General features: G+C 42.0%; 1 protein-coding gene across 2 annotated transcripts in view; it reads right to left on the reverse strand.

The window, feature by feature from the left end:
• ubxn7 (UBX domain protein 7) overlaps window positions 1-15,592 on the reverse strand; it is a 119,289-nt gene that overhangs the window by 25,285 nt on the left and 78,412 nt on the right. For both annotated transcript variants that reach the window (XM_069896369.1, XM_069896370.1), the window contains exon 9: window positions 15,050-15,452. In XM_069896369.1, coding sequence (XP_069752470.1) covers window positions 15,050-15,452 — 403 coding nt within the window. The remainder of the gene's footprint in view (window positions 1-15,049; window positions 15,453-15,592) is intronic.

Genomic DNA, 15,592 nt, shown 5'->3' on the forward strand with positions numbered 1-15,592 from the left:
CCTATTATTAAATGCTTTACTAAAATTAAAAATCAATGCCCTCCATAATGTTTGGGACTACTACAAGCTCCTGTTTTAGTAAAATGGGATTATCACTGTAAGGGATAGTATAGACAGGAGAGACAGAATGGTTAGTTAACATTTAACGTTTCACACAAGCACAACACGTCATACCCCAGCGATAATTCGATACATTGGAAGAACTGAGGGAAGGCTTGTCACAGTCTGTTCCAGAATTCAATTCATTTGCAAAAACACTGATGTATGCAAGTGAGAACCATTCTGATGCTGAAAAGAAAGCAGCTCTTGTTGCCAGCCATTTTTTGTGGAATTGAGTGCAAAACATGCTCTGAGAGTGACTGGGCCTTTTCGGTGGATTTACTTGAGCCAGGAGGGTCTTTTCAGAAGCAAAGTGGTTCATTTTGATTGTGATTAACAGTGAAGGTCACTTGGAGAGACTGCTTCAATTCAATTGTGACTGTTATATAGTCAGGATAATGTGAACTATTTTGTAATGGCGTAAGAATACACCCTTCTCAATGTAGTAACTGTAGTGCACCACTGTGGGGCATATGTATATGTGTATGAGTGTGTGTGAACAGTTTTCTGAGATGGTGGAAAGTCTCTTTTGTTATTTGAATCTTGCATCTCAAGTTATTTATGAAGCCTCCCAAGTAACACAGAGGCATAACAGTGACTAGCAGTGAAGTTACTTGAGGAGACTGGTGCCTGGGTCTTGAAAGCTTCGTGGAGGCCGCCCAGTTCGCGTCTTGCCTCCAAAAGGACCAGGAGTGTTATGACGCAGCTCGTGTGGATGAACATTTCTTCAAAGGCAACACAAGGAGAATTCGTGAGTCTGTAGCAGACACAACTCCAGTCTCCCCATCAGTTCAACATTAATTCTGGGCATCAAATTTCAAAGGCCTACGCTTCAACTCTGAATTTGAAAGACTGAACTTTGGGGTAACTATCTAGAATTTGGCCTGGACTGTAACACACACACATAAAAAAAACCTGTGCATAGGTGGGGATAGATTTAGTGTTAAGGAGAGTTTAAGAGTTAAACCTGACAATTTAAGGGGGATCCTGACCCCGCAATGACACATTACGCACTCACTGGAAGTACTGCTGGATGTTCACATGCACACACGCAGGCGCTGATGTCACTGGAAATAAGCAGGTCAGCTATTTTCCCGTTCAAATCACCTGTGGACACAATCTAGTTAAGCTTAACTGGGTTTCCTGACTATCTCTGAGGTAGGTTAGGGTCCCGGTTGGACCGTTTTAAACTGCCACGTAACTGGGGTGCTAACCGGGTTATTTGCCCAGTTAATCCCATTTTACCTGGCAGTTTGAAAGAGCCTAGTATCTAATACAAGTCTCCTTTTTCTTCCAAATCAATGCCTCAGTATCTCTTGTTAACCAAGGTTCCTTGCCATTCCTACCCTTTACTCTATTAAGAACGCGTTTGTCCTAGATCTGCCATATTGTTCATTTGGCAGCCGTACTTTTACTCTGACATTTGTGCCCAGTCATCTTTTGCCTAATTTTGTTAAAATTAGCCTTGCCCCAATTTAGGATTTTAATTTGAGGATCACTGTTATCCTTTTCCATAATTATCTTAAGGTTAATAGAATTGTGGTCACTGATCCCAGTGTTCCTCCCCCAATACCTCAGTTAATTGACCAGCTTCATTCAGAAATGTGTATCAGAAAGTTGTATTTTATGTATTTTTATTTCCAATATTGTCCCTTCCCAAGTAGACCTATGCACACACTGCTGGAAAAAGTTCTCCTGGATGAACTTAAAGTTTTCCCCATCAATCCCTAACACTTTGGCATTGCAGATCAGAGGGATGTACAAGATTGAGGGATGTTTGGATTTGGACCCCAAGGTCTCTCTGTTCATCTACACCAGCCTCTTGAAGAATGCTTCTGATCAGTCAAACAGGTATTTGGGGATTTTTCTTCATTATGATGAGAATTCTTCTGTCATCAGCAGTGGAGTCTTCCATGATCAACCAGTTCCCTTGCGATTACTGAGCTCACCATTCCATAGCACAAACTCACCAGTACACTCTTTCTTATTAATGATGTTCCAAACAATTGATTTTGGTAATTTTCAGTGTAAGACTAAGTGAAATTAACCCACAATTAACAGCTTTGCTATCTTTATTATAAAGTTCAGCAATATCTCTACATATTTGATCCTCCAGCTCCCATAAACCATTTGGTGATCTGTGCTAATAACCCATCAGGGTGATATTCCTTTTCAGTTCCCAATTTCCACCTACACTGCCTCGAATGATAGGCCTCCAGCAATATTTTCAGACAATTGATCCCTTCATGGAATCCTTGATCCCTCAGGAGAGGGGGGTGGGGGGGGGCAGCACTGGCCAGAGGGGAAGGCCCAGTGCTGCCACCCCGGCCATACAAAGAACACATACCTCATTCTTCTCTGCTCCATCCACCTTTCCTTGCCCTCCTGTTTGCTCTTATTACAAGGCTGAAGCCAAATACAGCAATGGCGACCATCAACGCCAGCTCTCTTGCAAGACCTCTTTGTCATTGTTTATTTTAAAGGGTTGGCCACCCCTGTCATAGGCGCTATTTTCAGTAGATACGCCCTGATTATTATAACTATATCATCATTATTTCAGTAAACAAATATAAAATAGAGAAAATCTAATTGTATATAAATCAGAAATGTGTATCAGAAAGTTGTATTTTATGTATTTTTATTTCTTATACAAATGTCTGCTTTAGATTCCAAAAGTTCAATCGACCCCCTTTTGACCCCCAGGCATTTATTGACCCCTTGGATAGACCCATCGACTCTCAGGGACTATCCAAGGGCTCAACAAATGCCGGGGAGGTTTGGAGACCACCCCTGGTCTAGAGACTACAGTGATATACCATAAATATTCATGTATAATGCGACCCCCCCCATTTTTGAGGGGGAAAATCTTACCCCCATGTATAATAATGACCCCCCCTCCCCTCACCCGTCCGAGTCACGCTGGCGTCTCTCACGACCCTCCCCCTCCCCTGCCTGGGTCATGCTGGCATCTCTCATGACCCCCTCCTTCCCTCACCCGCTCGATTCGTGATGTCGTCTCTCATGACCCTTCTCCCCTCGCCCACCCAAATCGCACTGCCACCTGCCCGCCCAAGTCACACTGCCGCTTGCTGTCCCGGCAGCCCGAGTCACGCTGCCTTCTATTGCGCCCGCAGAAGTAATTTAAAATTTTTTTACTCTCGAGTATAATGCAACGCCCCTATTTTTGAGGAGAAAAGGTTTTTCACATTATACTCGAATATTTATGGTAGTCTTTGACTAATATTGCAATCCCCACCCCCGCCATCTCTCTTCCCACTGTTCCTATCACATCTGTAACCTAAACATTGAGAATGGTGGCACTGCTGTAATGGCAGTGCTGTTGCCAGTGCGAACACGGGAGAACAGAGAGCGAAAGTACAGCGCAGTTCTCCAGGAACTGCCCAGCTGTAATGCCAATTGTTCTGTACAGGCTTTAAGTGGCACTTAAAGAAGCCAACTTTGTATTTTGTCAATCCTGAAATTTGGCAAGGCCTGTGCTGGACAGCATACCATGAGGGGTTACAAACACCAGGGGAGTAGCGAACTGGGAAAAATGAGAAAATCTACAGGGAAGGAGATACCCCAGCGGACAAATGTGGGGTTCAGCGGCTTCTATCTCTCACCACAACAGTTAGAGGTTCCACCTTCTTCAAAAGGACATTAATCATGCCGGTGCCATACTGGCAGTTAGTGCAATGCCTTTACAGCGCAAGTGATCGGGACCGGACCTGGGTTTGAATCCCGTGCTGTTTCTAAAGAGTTTGTATGTTCTCCTTGATTCTGCGTGGGACATCTCCGGAGGCTCCGGTTTCCTCCCACCCTTCAAAAAAAAAAGTACCAGGGTATAGGTTAATGAGGTATAATTTGGGTGGCATGGACTCACAAGGCCAAATTGGCCTGTTACAGTGCTGTATGTCTAATTAAAAAGTTAAAAGAGCAGGATGAGTTGCCTCAATGACTACTGCCCAGCAACACTCTCATCTACTGTAATGAAATAATTTAAGAGAATTAAATTGGACCAAAGAAAAGACCTGGACCCACTCTAATTTGCCTACAGCCAATTGTTCCACAGCAGATGCAATCTCACTGGCTCTCCACTCAGCTTGGGATCATCTAGCAGGACAACAGCAAAACCTACATCATGCTGCTTTTCATTGAATATAGCTCAGCTTTCAACACCATAATCCCTTCAGTCCTGGTCGACAAGCTTCCATACCTAGGCCTCTGCACTTCCCTCTGCAACTGCATCCTTGACTTGCTCATTGGAAGATCACAGTCAGTGCGGAGCAGTAACAACATCTCCTCTTCAGTGATAATCAACATAGGCACATCTGAAGGATGCGCGCATAGCCTACCACTCTCCTCTCTTGACACCCATGATTGCGTGGCCAGGCACAATTCAAATGCCATCTACAAATGTGCCAATGACACCATGGTTGTCAGCAGAATCATGGACGGCAATGAGGAAGTGAACAGGAGTGAGATCAGCTATTTGAGTGGAGTCACAAGAGCAATCTTTCATCAACTTTAGCAAAACTAAAGAATTGATTGTGGACTTCAGGAAGTGAAAACTAGGAGAATAAAAGCAAATCCTCATCAAGGGATCAGCAGTGGAGAAGGCAAGGACATTCAAATTCTTGTGTCGGCATCTTTGAAGACTTATCCTGGGGCCATCATGTCAACGCAATCAAGAAATGGTTATATTTTGTTAGGAATTTGATTTTGTTATGACTCCTACAAATTTATACAGATGTACAATGGAATGCATTCGGACTGATTGCATCATTGTCTGGTACGGAGGTGCCAATGGACAGGACAGGAAAAGACTAGAGAATTGTAAACTTGGCCAGCGTCATCATGGGCACTAGTCTTCACTCCATTAAGGTCTCAAGAAAGCAGCTTCTATTATTAAGGACCCTCACGATGCCCATTACTTACTGCTGCCATCTAGGAGGTACAGGAGTCTGAAATCATACACTCAGTGTTACAAAAACAGCTTCTTCCCCTCTGCTATCAGATTTCTGAACAATGAACTAACTTTTTCTCTTTTTTTGCACTAATTTTTTTAAAATTGTAATTTATAGTAATTTTGCACCTGACATGCACAATACTGCTGCTGCAAAGCAACAAATTCTGTGACACACGTTTATGACGATAAACCGACCCACACAGCCTGAGGGCAGAAGGCGTCTTACGGTCAAAAGATTCACACTAGGCTGTGGGCTGTTGAAGAGTGGAGAACGAGGTATTGGAACCAGGATTCAAGAGGGTACTGAGGTCAAGAAGAGCTCCAGAAGGGCCTTGGGCACCGAAGGCTTGCTGATCATATTTGAAATTTGGACCTGGAGCTCAGGTTGTCAATGGTTTGAACAAGAGTCTGTATGACAGCAGAGGATGCGGGAGGGCTGATGGCAAATCCATGGACATTCAGTGTCTCTGAAGAAACTCTCGTTTGCTTCTCTTCCTCTTATTGTTAGGGGCACTGGCAATGACCATGGTGACTCTTTGCATGCCTTGTGGCAGACAAAAGTTGAAGCATATCACATACCGTATATCATATTTTTATTATTACGTGACAATAATAAAAATAATCTTAAACCTTGATAATATGAACCCTAAGCTGCTAGTCCTGGTTCTTTTACAACCACATCTCCATTGTAACTGCAATATCCCACTGTTCTGTGTCTAAGTTTACCCATTTTACTTTGACGCTCGTCTTCCACTATCCTGTTGTTTCAACATACTCCCTTTGTTTATTTTTAGAAAATGTTATTTATCATTTGTATCAGGACAAAGTTAAATTCAATAATATAGTAACTTAATAAACTATACAAAATGATACAATAAATTTTAAAATTTCTCCCCAACCCCCTGCCCCAAAAGAACGAAAAAGGAAGAAAAAAAAGAAAAAGAAAGCAACACCTATTTCCTCATCACTAACATATCTAGTATTCTTTGACTATTTTTTATAATTACTAACTGGGAGGGGTGGGCAAAGTGGAGGATGTGGATGGATTTTTATTCATAAAATCCATATATGGTTCTCAAATTTTATAAAAGTTTTCAATTTGATTCCTTAAACTATATGTAATTTTTTCTAAAGGTATACAATTTTGCATTTCAATATGCCATCTGTCTAATTTTACCAAAATCTTAGTTTTCCACGTTACTGCTATACATTTCTTTGCAGTTGCAAATGCTATATTGAAAATTTTTCTTGATATTTATCCAATTTCAATTTTTATATCTTCTTCATATATATTCCCAAGTAAATATATTCTTATATCTGTATCTTCATAATTAATCCTAACAATACCTTCAAATCTTTCCAAAATGGTTCCACTTTCATACAGGACCATACTGAATGTAAAATAGTCCCAATTTCCTTGTTTCATCAAAAACACATTCCGATAATTAGAATTAAGTCCATTCAATTTATGTGGAGTATAATAAAACTGAAGAAGAAAATTATATTGAACCATTTGATATCTAGAATTAACTGTATTTGTAACACTCTCTTGACACAATTTTGACCATATTTCCTCTTGGAATTGTATATTTAAATCTTTCTCCCATCGTAATTTTGATTTATATAAATCTTTTTTTCTTTTAGTTTCTTGTAATTTTATACATATTAGTAATACATTGCTTGATTATAAATGTATCTGTTATTACACCTTTGTTCCAAGAATCTTAAATCTGTTCCTAATTTCTTTTTTTAAATATGATTTTAATTGATAATATGCAAAAAATTATTTTGTATGTTATATTTATCTTTTAATTGCTCAAAAGTTAAAAAAGATCCCAAAAAACAATATTTTATCCTCTGCATACCTTTACAATACCAATTATCAAATAAAGAATTATTCAAAGTGAAAGGCATGTTGATTTTGTTTTAACATTTTCATATGAATCTCATTCCATATTTTCAATATATGTTTTAGAATTGGTTCTTCCATTTTTTTTCTTTAAACAATTCACTATTCCATTTATACAAAATTTGTTCTGGGATACTTTCTCCAATTTTAGTCATTTCAATCTGAACCCAAGCTGTTTTCTCATCTATTTGATAATACAAGGACAAAAATCTTAATTGAGCTGCTTTATAATAATTTTTAAAATTCAGTAATCTTAGTCCTCCCTGATCAAATATCCATGTTAATTTTTCAGGAACAATTCTTGACATTTTACCTTTCCAAATAAATCCTTGTATAATTTTATTCAAACTCTGAAAGAACGTTTCTGGCACGATTGAAATAAATATTGTATTCTTGAACAAATATTGATGTTAATACAATTCACCCATCCTATTAACGTTATTGATAAATCTTTCCTACATGGTCTCTTTGTCTTGGTCACTATTCTTAACCTTTTCAAGTTTAAGCTTATTATCATACAATTGTACAACTGGAAGAAAGAGCATTCTTCGGTCCTCATTAAAAAACTGCAAACACATACGGTGCCTCTCCCATAATGTTTGGGACAAAGACATTTTTTTGTTTATTTGCCCATGCCCCACAGTTTTGCATTTGTAATCAAGTATTTCACATGTGATTAAAGTGCACATTCCAGATTTTATTAAAGGGTATTTGTGCAAATTTTGGTTTGACCATGACAGCACTTTTTATACCTAGACCTCTCATTTCAGGGCACCACATTTGGAACATAGCAATGGTCTATATTTTATATTTCTATCTAAATTAGTCATGTTTAGTATTTTGTTGCATATCCCTTGCATGGAATGACTGGCTAAAGTCTGTGATTCATCGACATCACCAAGTGCCAAGTATCTTCTCTGGTGATGCTCTGCCTGGCCTCTACTGCAGCCATCTTCAGCTTCTGCCTGTTTCGAGGACTTGTCCACTTAGGTTTTCTCTTCAGTACTTGCTCAATTGGAGTTAGATTGGGTGACTCTCTTGGTATTCAAGAATTTTCCATTGCTTAGCTTTGAAAAACTCCTTTGTTGCTTTAGCAGTATGCTTGGGATCATTGTCTTGCTGTGGGAAGGAGTGTCATCCAATGAGTTTGAAGGCATTTGCTCAAAATTGAGCAATGTTTCTATACACCTCAGAATTCATTTTCCTACTGCTATCAGCAGTTGCATCATCAATGAAGATAAGTGCACCAGTACCTGTGGAAGCCATACATGTCCAGGCCTTACCCCCACCACCATGTTTCACAGATGAGGTGGTGTGCTTTAGATCTTGGGCAGTTCCTTCACATCTCCACACTTTGCCTGTCATCACTCTTATACAGGTTCATCTTGATCTCATCTGATTAGAAGACCTTTTTCCAGAATTCTGCAGGCTCTAAAAATACTTCTTGGCAAACTAATCTGGCCATCCTCTTTCTATGGCTAACTACTGGTTTGCATCTTGCAGTGTAGCCTTTGTATTTTTGTTTACGAAGTCTTCTGCAGACAATAGTTATTGACACACCCACACCTGTCTCCCAAGTGTTTCTAATCTGTCGGACAAGCTTTTGGGGGGCTTTCTCATTATGAAGAGAATTCTATTGTCAACAGGGATATCAGTCTCTTTTCACATACTGAGCTCACCAGTACGCTCTTTCTTCTTATCGATGTTCCAAATAGTTGATTTTGGTAATTCTAAGGTTTGGGCAAAGTCTCTTACTGTTCTTATAATGGCTTTTTTGATTTTCATTTGCATAACTCTGGTCCTTATGTTGAGAAATGGCAACTACAGACTCCAAAGGTGATCAAAAGCTGAGAAGCAAGCCTAGCTCTCTTACACCTGCACCAATGAGCCAATTAAGCATAACCAAGTACTTACATGCACCTGTGAAGGCAAATGTCCCAAACATTATGGTGCCCTGAAATATGGGAATAATGAATAAAAAATGCTGTAATTTCTAGATGGTTTCACCAAAATGTATATAAAAAACCTTTAATGAAATTGGAATGTGCACTTTAATCACATGTGAATTGAGGAGCACAGGGACAAATAAAGGGAAAATGTCTTTGTCCCAAACATTATGGAGGGCACAGTACATAGACATAGCACAGATATTTACAATCAATTTATATGCAATATCTATACCATTTGCAGGTACATAATCCTTTATCCAGACATCTAAAATCCAGAAAGCTCCAAAATCTGGCAAGTGGGGAGAGAGACCAGCAGCGCGAGTTGGGCGGGCAAGGGGGAAGAGACTGGCAGCGCGAGTCAGGCGGGCGGGAGACCGGCAATGCGAGTTGGGCGGGCGGGAGACCAGCAGCGTGAGGGGGTGGAAGTCAGGCAGTGCGAGTTGAGCGGGCGATACTTGCAACGCGAGTCATGCGGACAGGTGTGGGGGGAGGGGTGGGAGGGGGAGAGACGGCAGCACAATTCAGGTGGGCTTAAATCTGGCTTTCCAAAATCTGGAAAAATCCAAAATTCCAAACACACCGTCGCCCGAGGGTTCCGGATAAAGGAATGTGTACCTGTATATGCGTGTAATAATCAAAACCATGTAAAAGTCAACCTCTCTGTTTTTGGCCCAAAAATCTGGTATTTTACACATAACACATTTAAAAGTCAACCCCTATTTTTGGTGCTGGCTGCTCGCCTATACGAGGTCCTGACGCCCTGACTATCATCCCACGCCCATGCAATGGCCGCCCGCCCACCTGCGCTCCCAATGCTTCAAATGCAGACTTACCACCCAGTCCCAGCTGGCTGTCCACCCATCTGAGCTCCTGACATCCCAAACACATGTATATATGGTTTTTAAAAAGTTAAAGAAATAATATTAAATAAATAGTAGAGTCTTGGAGTCTACTATTCTGCCTGTGAGCTGTTTTTCAGCCTGGTGGTTCTGGATCTGATAATTCTGTATCTCTTTCCAGACAGGAGTAGCTGGAAGATGCTGCATGCAGGATGGTCGGGGTCCTAAATGATTTTGAAAACCCTCTTTAGACAATGATCCTGGGGTAGATCATGTCAAAGGGGAGAGGATGGGAAGAGCCCCCAGGTCTCTTCTCTGCTGCTCTTATGGTCCTGTGGATTGCCCTCTGATCCAGTGCTCTACAGCAACTGTACCACACTGTGATGCAACCGACCAGGATGTTCTTGATAGAGCCCCTGTAGAAAATTGATAGGATGGTGGCCAGTAGCCTTGCCTGCCAAAACTTTCTCAGGAAGTGCAGTCTCTCTATCCACTGCTAGAATATTTTAAAGACTCCAAGGTGAATCTATTAAGTCTCCCTGCCAGAATATTGGTACCCCTCTGGGTTCAATATAACCCATTTCTCTTGTACAGGTCCCTTCTGCCCCAAAAGGGATTCCGATTAGTAATAAATCACCAGTCCTCACCAACTGTGCACCCACATGTTCAGCAAATCAAGTTTATTGTCATCTGATTGTACATGTACAATTTGACAAAACAGCGTTCACCGACCCTCAGAACAAGAACATGCAAACACACAACCAGACATAATACATACAAATAATAAATATGTGACAAGTATTATTACCTCTTTAAAAAAAGAAAATGTTTTGAACAATTGAGAGTCTCAAATGGTTTATAATGATCAGTTCCATTGCTCGTTCAGGATTCTCACTGCCTGTGGTTAGAAACTATTCCTCAGCCTGGTGGTTCTGGCTCTGATACTCCAGTATCTCTTCCCCAATGGGAGCAACTGAAAGATGCCGTGTGCAGGGTGGAAGGGGTCCTCAATGATTTTGTGTGCCCTCTTCAGACAATGATCCCAGTAGATCACGTCAATGGGGTGGGGGGAGAAAAGGGAGACTCCAGTCTTCCTCTCTGCCACTCTTATGGTCCTGTAGATTGTCCTCCGATCCATTTCTCTGCAGCAACCGTACCACACCATGATGCAGCTTGCCAGGATGGTCTCGATAGAGCTATCGAAGGATGACATAATGGTGGCTGGTAGCCTTGCCCACTTCAGTCTTTTCAGGAAGTGCAGTCACTGTTGTGCCTTCCTGACAAGTGAAGTAAAATTGTGTGTCCTCGATAAGTCATTAGTTAAGTGAACTCCAAGGAATTTGGTGCTTTCCACTTTCTCTACTACAGAGTTGTTGGGAGTAGTGGAGGGTGGTCATTCCTGGTCCTCCTAAAGTCCACAATCATCTCCTTCGTCTTGTCCACGTTGACACTCAGGTTGTTACTCTTGCACCGTTTCACAAGATTTTCTACCTCATTTCCGCAGTGCGACTCATTGCTGTTGTTGATGAGGCCAACTGCTGTTGTGTCATCTGCAAACCAGATGACTCTGTTGGAGCTGGATCTGGTGATGCAGTCATGAATCAGTAGCATGAACAGGATCAAGCTGAGCACATGGCTCTGAGTTGCACCAGTGCTCAGCGTGACAGTTCTCGATATTCTGCTACCGACCCAAACACACTATGGTCTTTCTATTAGGAAGTCCAGAATCCAGTTACAGAGAGGGGTGTTGAGTCCCACTGAGGACAGCTTCTCCACCAGCCTCTGGGGAATGATGGTATTAAATGCCAAGTTGGTTAATGAACAGCAGCCTGGCAAATGCAATCTATCCTCCTATTCCTACTCTCAGATGCACGTGGCACTGGCCCAGAGGTTATCGTCTTGAAAGTCTTTTTTTTTCAAACCTATGTTGTCTTGCAGGACCTAATCTCATTTCCTGCTGAGGTCATTGGCACTCCCTTTCAAGAATGCTGTGAACACCATCTGAGTGGCCATAATCTTGGCACCCATAAAGCAACACATCACTTAGTTATGACCTGTGAGTCAATGATATCAGTTCCATTAAAATGTTTGATGATAATTTACCAAAATTCTCTGGACAGATCCCATGGATTCAGCAAAGTCAGGTCCTGTTTGACAAATTTACTGAAGATAAAATGAGTGCAGTAGATAAAGGGGAGCAGATGGACATTGATTATCTAGATTTCCAGAAGGTGTTCGATAAGGTCCTGCAGAAAAGACCTATACAGAAGATGAAGATGTGTAGAGTTGGGGGTGATGAATGGTTAACCAACAGAAAGCAACGAGTTGCGATACAGAGGTATTTTTCTGGTTGACGATCCATGGTGAGCGGTGTACCGCAGGGAATGATGGAGTACAATGTTGAAAAATGTGAGGTTATCCACTTTGAAAGAAAAAAAAATCTCCTGCTGCGTCAGGGAAGGTCATGTGGTTTTGCAAGGAGTGAGAGAGAAAAGATCAGAGTTTCTCTGAGAGAGGAAGAAAGAGAGAGGAAGAAAGAGAGAGGAAGAAAGAGAGAGGAAGAAAGAGAGAGGAAGAAAGAGAGAGGAAGAAAGAGAGAGGAAGAAAGAGAGAGGAAGAAAGAGAGAGGAAGAAAGAGAGAGGAAGAAAGAGAGAGGAAGAAAGAGAGAGGAAGAAAGAGAGAGGAAGAAAGAGAGAGGAAGAAAGAGAGAGGAAGAAAGAGAGAGGAAGAGACAAAGAGAAAGAGAAAAAAGAAAGGAAGAGAACGAGAGAGAGAAAAAAGAGAAAAGAGTGAGAGAGAGGGAGAGAAAAGAGAGGGAGGGAGAGAGAAAGAGAGGGAGAGAGAGAGAGAATTCAGTTGGAGTTCTGCAGTGGCTTTTGGAAGCTGCAGCATGACAAGCTGGCAAGCTTGGTTGGAAACCCCATTTTGGAAAATGGGTTGTGAGTTCTGAGTTCAGCCTGTTGAAAACCTTTGTGGTCCTTACAAGAGGAAATGGCTGACTGGAGTGTTTCACCTAAAAATAAGGGAAACAAGAGGAACTATGTGGTGACTTGATGGGGTAGGTTTCTTCGGGAAGACACTGAAGTGACTGATGGAAGTAAATCAGTTTGTGTGTGTCCAACGAGCAACAAATCTCTCTCAGACACCAACAAGATCCTTCCTGAGTGGTAACCTTTTATGAATTTTCATCAGGCTCTACTGAAATGTTGAATTCTGTGCACAGTATAAGAATTGCCTGATACCGGTGAATTTGAAGGAGTGAGAAGTGAGATCGGACTATAAATCAAAGAAATTTACTGAACATATTCTTTTTTTTCTTTTCTTTTGGCTTGGCTTCGCGGACGAAGATTTATGGAGGGAGTAAATGTCCACGTCAGCTGCAGGCTTGTTTGTTGCTGACAAGTCCGATGCGGGACAGGCAAACACGGTTGCAGCGGTTGCAGGGGAAAATTGGTTGGTTGGGGACGCATGCTTAGAAATAGAAGGGGGTTAAGTTAAGTTAATAGCAATAATTTAAAGTTTGATCTTGTTTTTATGTTTAAAGAGAATTAAAAACAACTTTTGTTTATACAGGTACACAATCCTTTATTCGGAACCCTTGGATGACTCTGTGTTCCAAATTTCGGATTTTTCCAGCTTTCAGAACAAAAGCTAGCTGCCCCAGATTTAAGCCCATCCAAATCGTCCTGCTGTATTCACCCCCATCCAGTCGCGCTGTCGTCTCTCTCCCCCCTCGCCCACCCGAGTCACGCTGCCATCTCTCTCTCCTCTCGCCCACCCGAGTCGAGCTGCCATCTCTCTCCTCCCTCGCCCCCCCAAGTCGAGCTGCCGTCTCTCTCCTCCTTCGCCCGCCCGAGTCGCGCTGCTATATCTCCCCCCACCCATGTCATGCTGCCATCTCTCTCCCCCCACCCCCCAACCCAGTCACATTGCCATCTCTCTTTCTCCCTCCACTGCTCCAGCACCAGGGAAAAAAAAACGCAGGATTTTGGAACTTTCCGGATTTTAGATGTCCGGATAAAGGATTGTATACCTGCATAACCATTTGTCTTGGTGAATTTCTATTGCTGCTGGGTTTTCGGGTCCTCTGGGCCCGTAACACGGGACACAAAGTGAGGGGAGCAGGCACGCCAGGACAAAGGAGAGGGGGGATGGTTGGGAGTTCGATGGGGGATGGTTGGGAGTTCGATGGGGGAGGGGGGTGCCAGGAATTCGATAGGGGAGGGGCCAGAAGTTTGAATATGGGTGGGGGCGCCGGGAGTTTGATGGAGGTGATAGACAAATTGACAGCTTGTGTGTGTGTTGGGGTGGGGGGGGTGGGGGTGGGAAGAGAGGAGGTAGGTCAACCGATCAACAGCCGGGGGAACAGACGGAAGGGGCGAGGAACAATATGGTTGGGCATTTTTATTACCAAGTGCCGGTTTTTGGAGGTTTGCTGGTGTTCAGAATTCTGTGCAACCTTAAACCAAAAATAGACAAAATAGCTGAATTTGAATTTAATGAGAGCGCATTCCCTTCACATCAAGATAGCATGTGACAATGTGGTGTGCAGCAAGACCTAGACTACATTCAGACATCGGCTGATGAGCAGCAAATAACAGTTGCACAAGTACGCAGTCACCATCATCAACAAGAGGATTAATTCACCAACCCTTGACATTCAATAATATTTCAAACATCCTGCGGTCACAGAAGAGCCACGAGATCTGAAGCTGGATATCCCACGACAAGCAGCAGATCCTCCTAGATATCCAAAGCCTTTCCACTATCCACTAATCACAGATGAAGAAATTATGGATTATCCTCCACCTGACTGTATGAGTGCAATTCCAATTTTCAAATTGACACCATCCAGGATAAAGTGTCTTATTTGACTGGAGTCCCATCTACTGGTTCAGTGGCTGAAATGGGTACCACCTATAAAACGACCTATGGATTCTTTCCCAAGAGACTTGATCAGGAGATTCCAAACATATAACTTCTACATTGCACTACAAAATAGAAAATATGAGCAGTACAAATCTAGAGACAAAAAAGTATTACATCTTCCTTTGAAAGTACGTCATCACCATTTCATGGTAATAGCGTCCAAATCCTGGAACTCACCACCCAAGAACACAATTTTTAGAAGGACTGCAGTAATAGTCCAAAGAAAGAACTGAACAGCACTGTAGCTTATCATAGGATTGGGTAATAAATGCTGGTCTTCCTGGTACAACCCATCTTTAAAATAATTTTTTTAAAACTGTACAATATTCAATTTAAGAGAAATCAGGTCCTTACCACTATTATCCAAATAGACTGTTGTATCTTCTATCTCTTGCTGCTTTGTTGAGGTTTCTGCATCTGGCCCTGATCGAATTTTTTCAGACCTGTCCTTGTAGGAAAATTCCAAACTAGTCTCTTTCCCTACCTCAGTTCTTTCAGTCAATTCAACACGAGCCTGTTTACTGCTTAGATCCTTGCGGGGCGTTTGCTTCTTTTTCGGGGTACTGTCCTCTTCCCTTTCTTCATCGGATCCATTGATGGAGATGAATCCTTCACTGTCCGAGAAAGCCTCTGCCTCTGATCCCTCATCCGACTGATCCTCGTTCTCTGGGCTTGATGACTCATAGTGCGTTTCTTGTAGAGAAGCCTTGATTGCTGCTTCTAGCTGGCTATCTTCGCTGGCATCAATTAAGCTCTCCTGATGGTAAAGAAGAAATGGAACATGACCATCGTGTAATGGGTTAAAAATATTAAAGATAAAAAATGTTAAAAATATTTTTAAGTTCTGATGCACAGACAGACATGTAGCAACACAGTGTTTCTTTTCAAATCCTATAT

Source organism: Narcine bancroftii, chromosome 9 (assembly GCF_036971445.1).
Source record: "Narcine bancroftii isolate sNarBan1 chromosome 9, sNarBan1.hap1, whole genome shotgun sequence".
NCBI classification, from domain to species: domain Eukaryota; kingdom Metazoa; phylum Chordata; class Chondrichthyes; order Torpediniformes; family Narcinidae; genus Narcine; species Narcine bancroftii.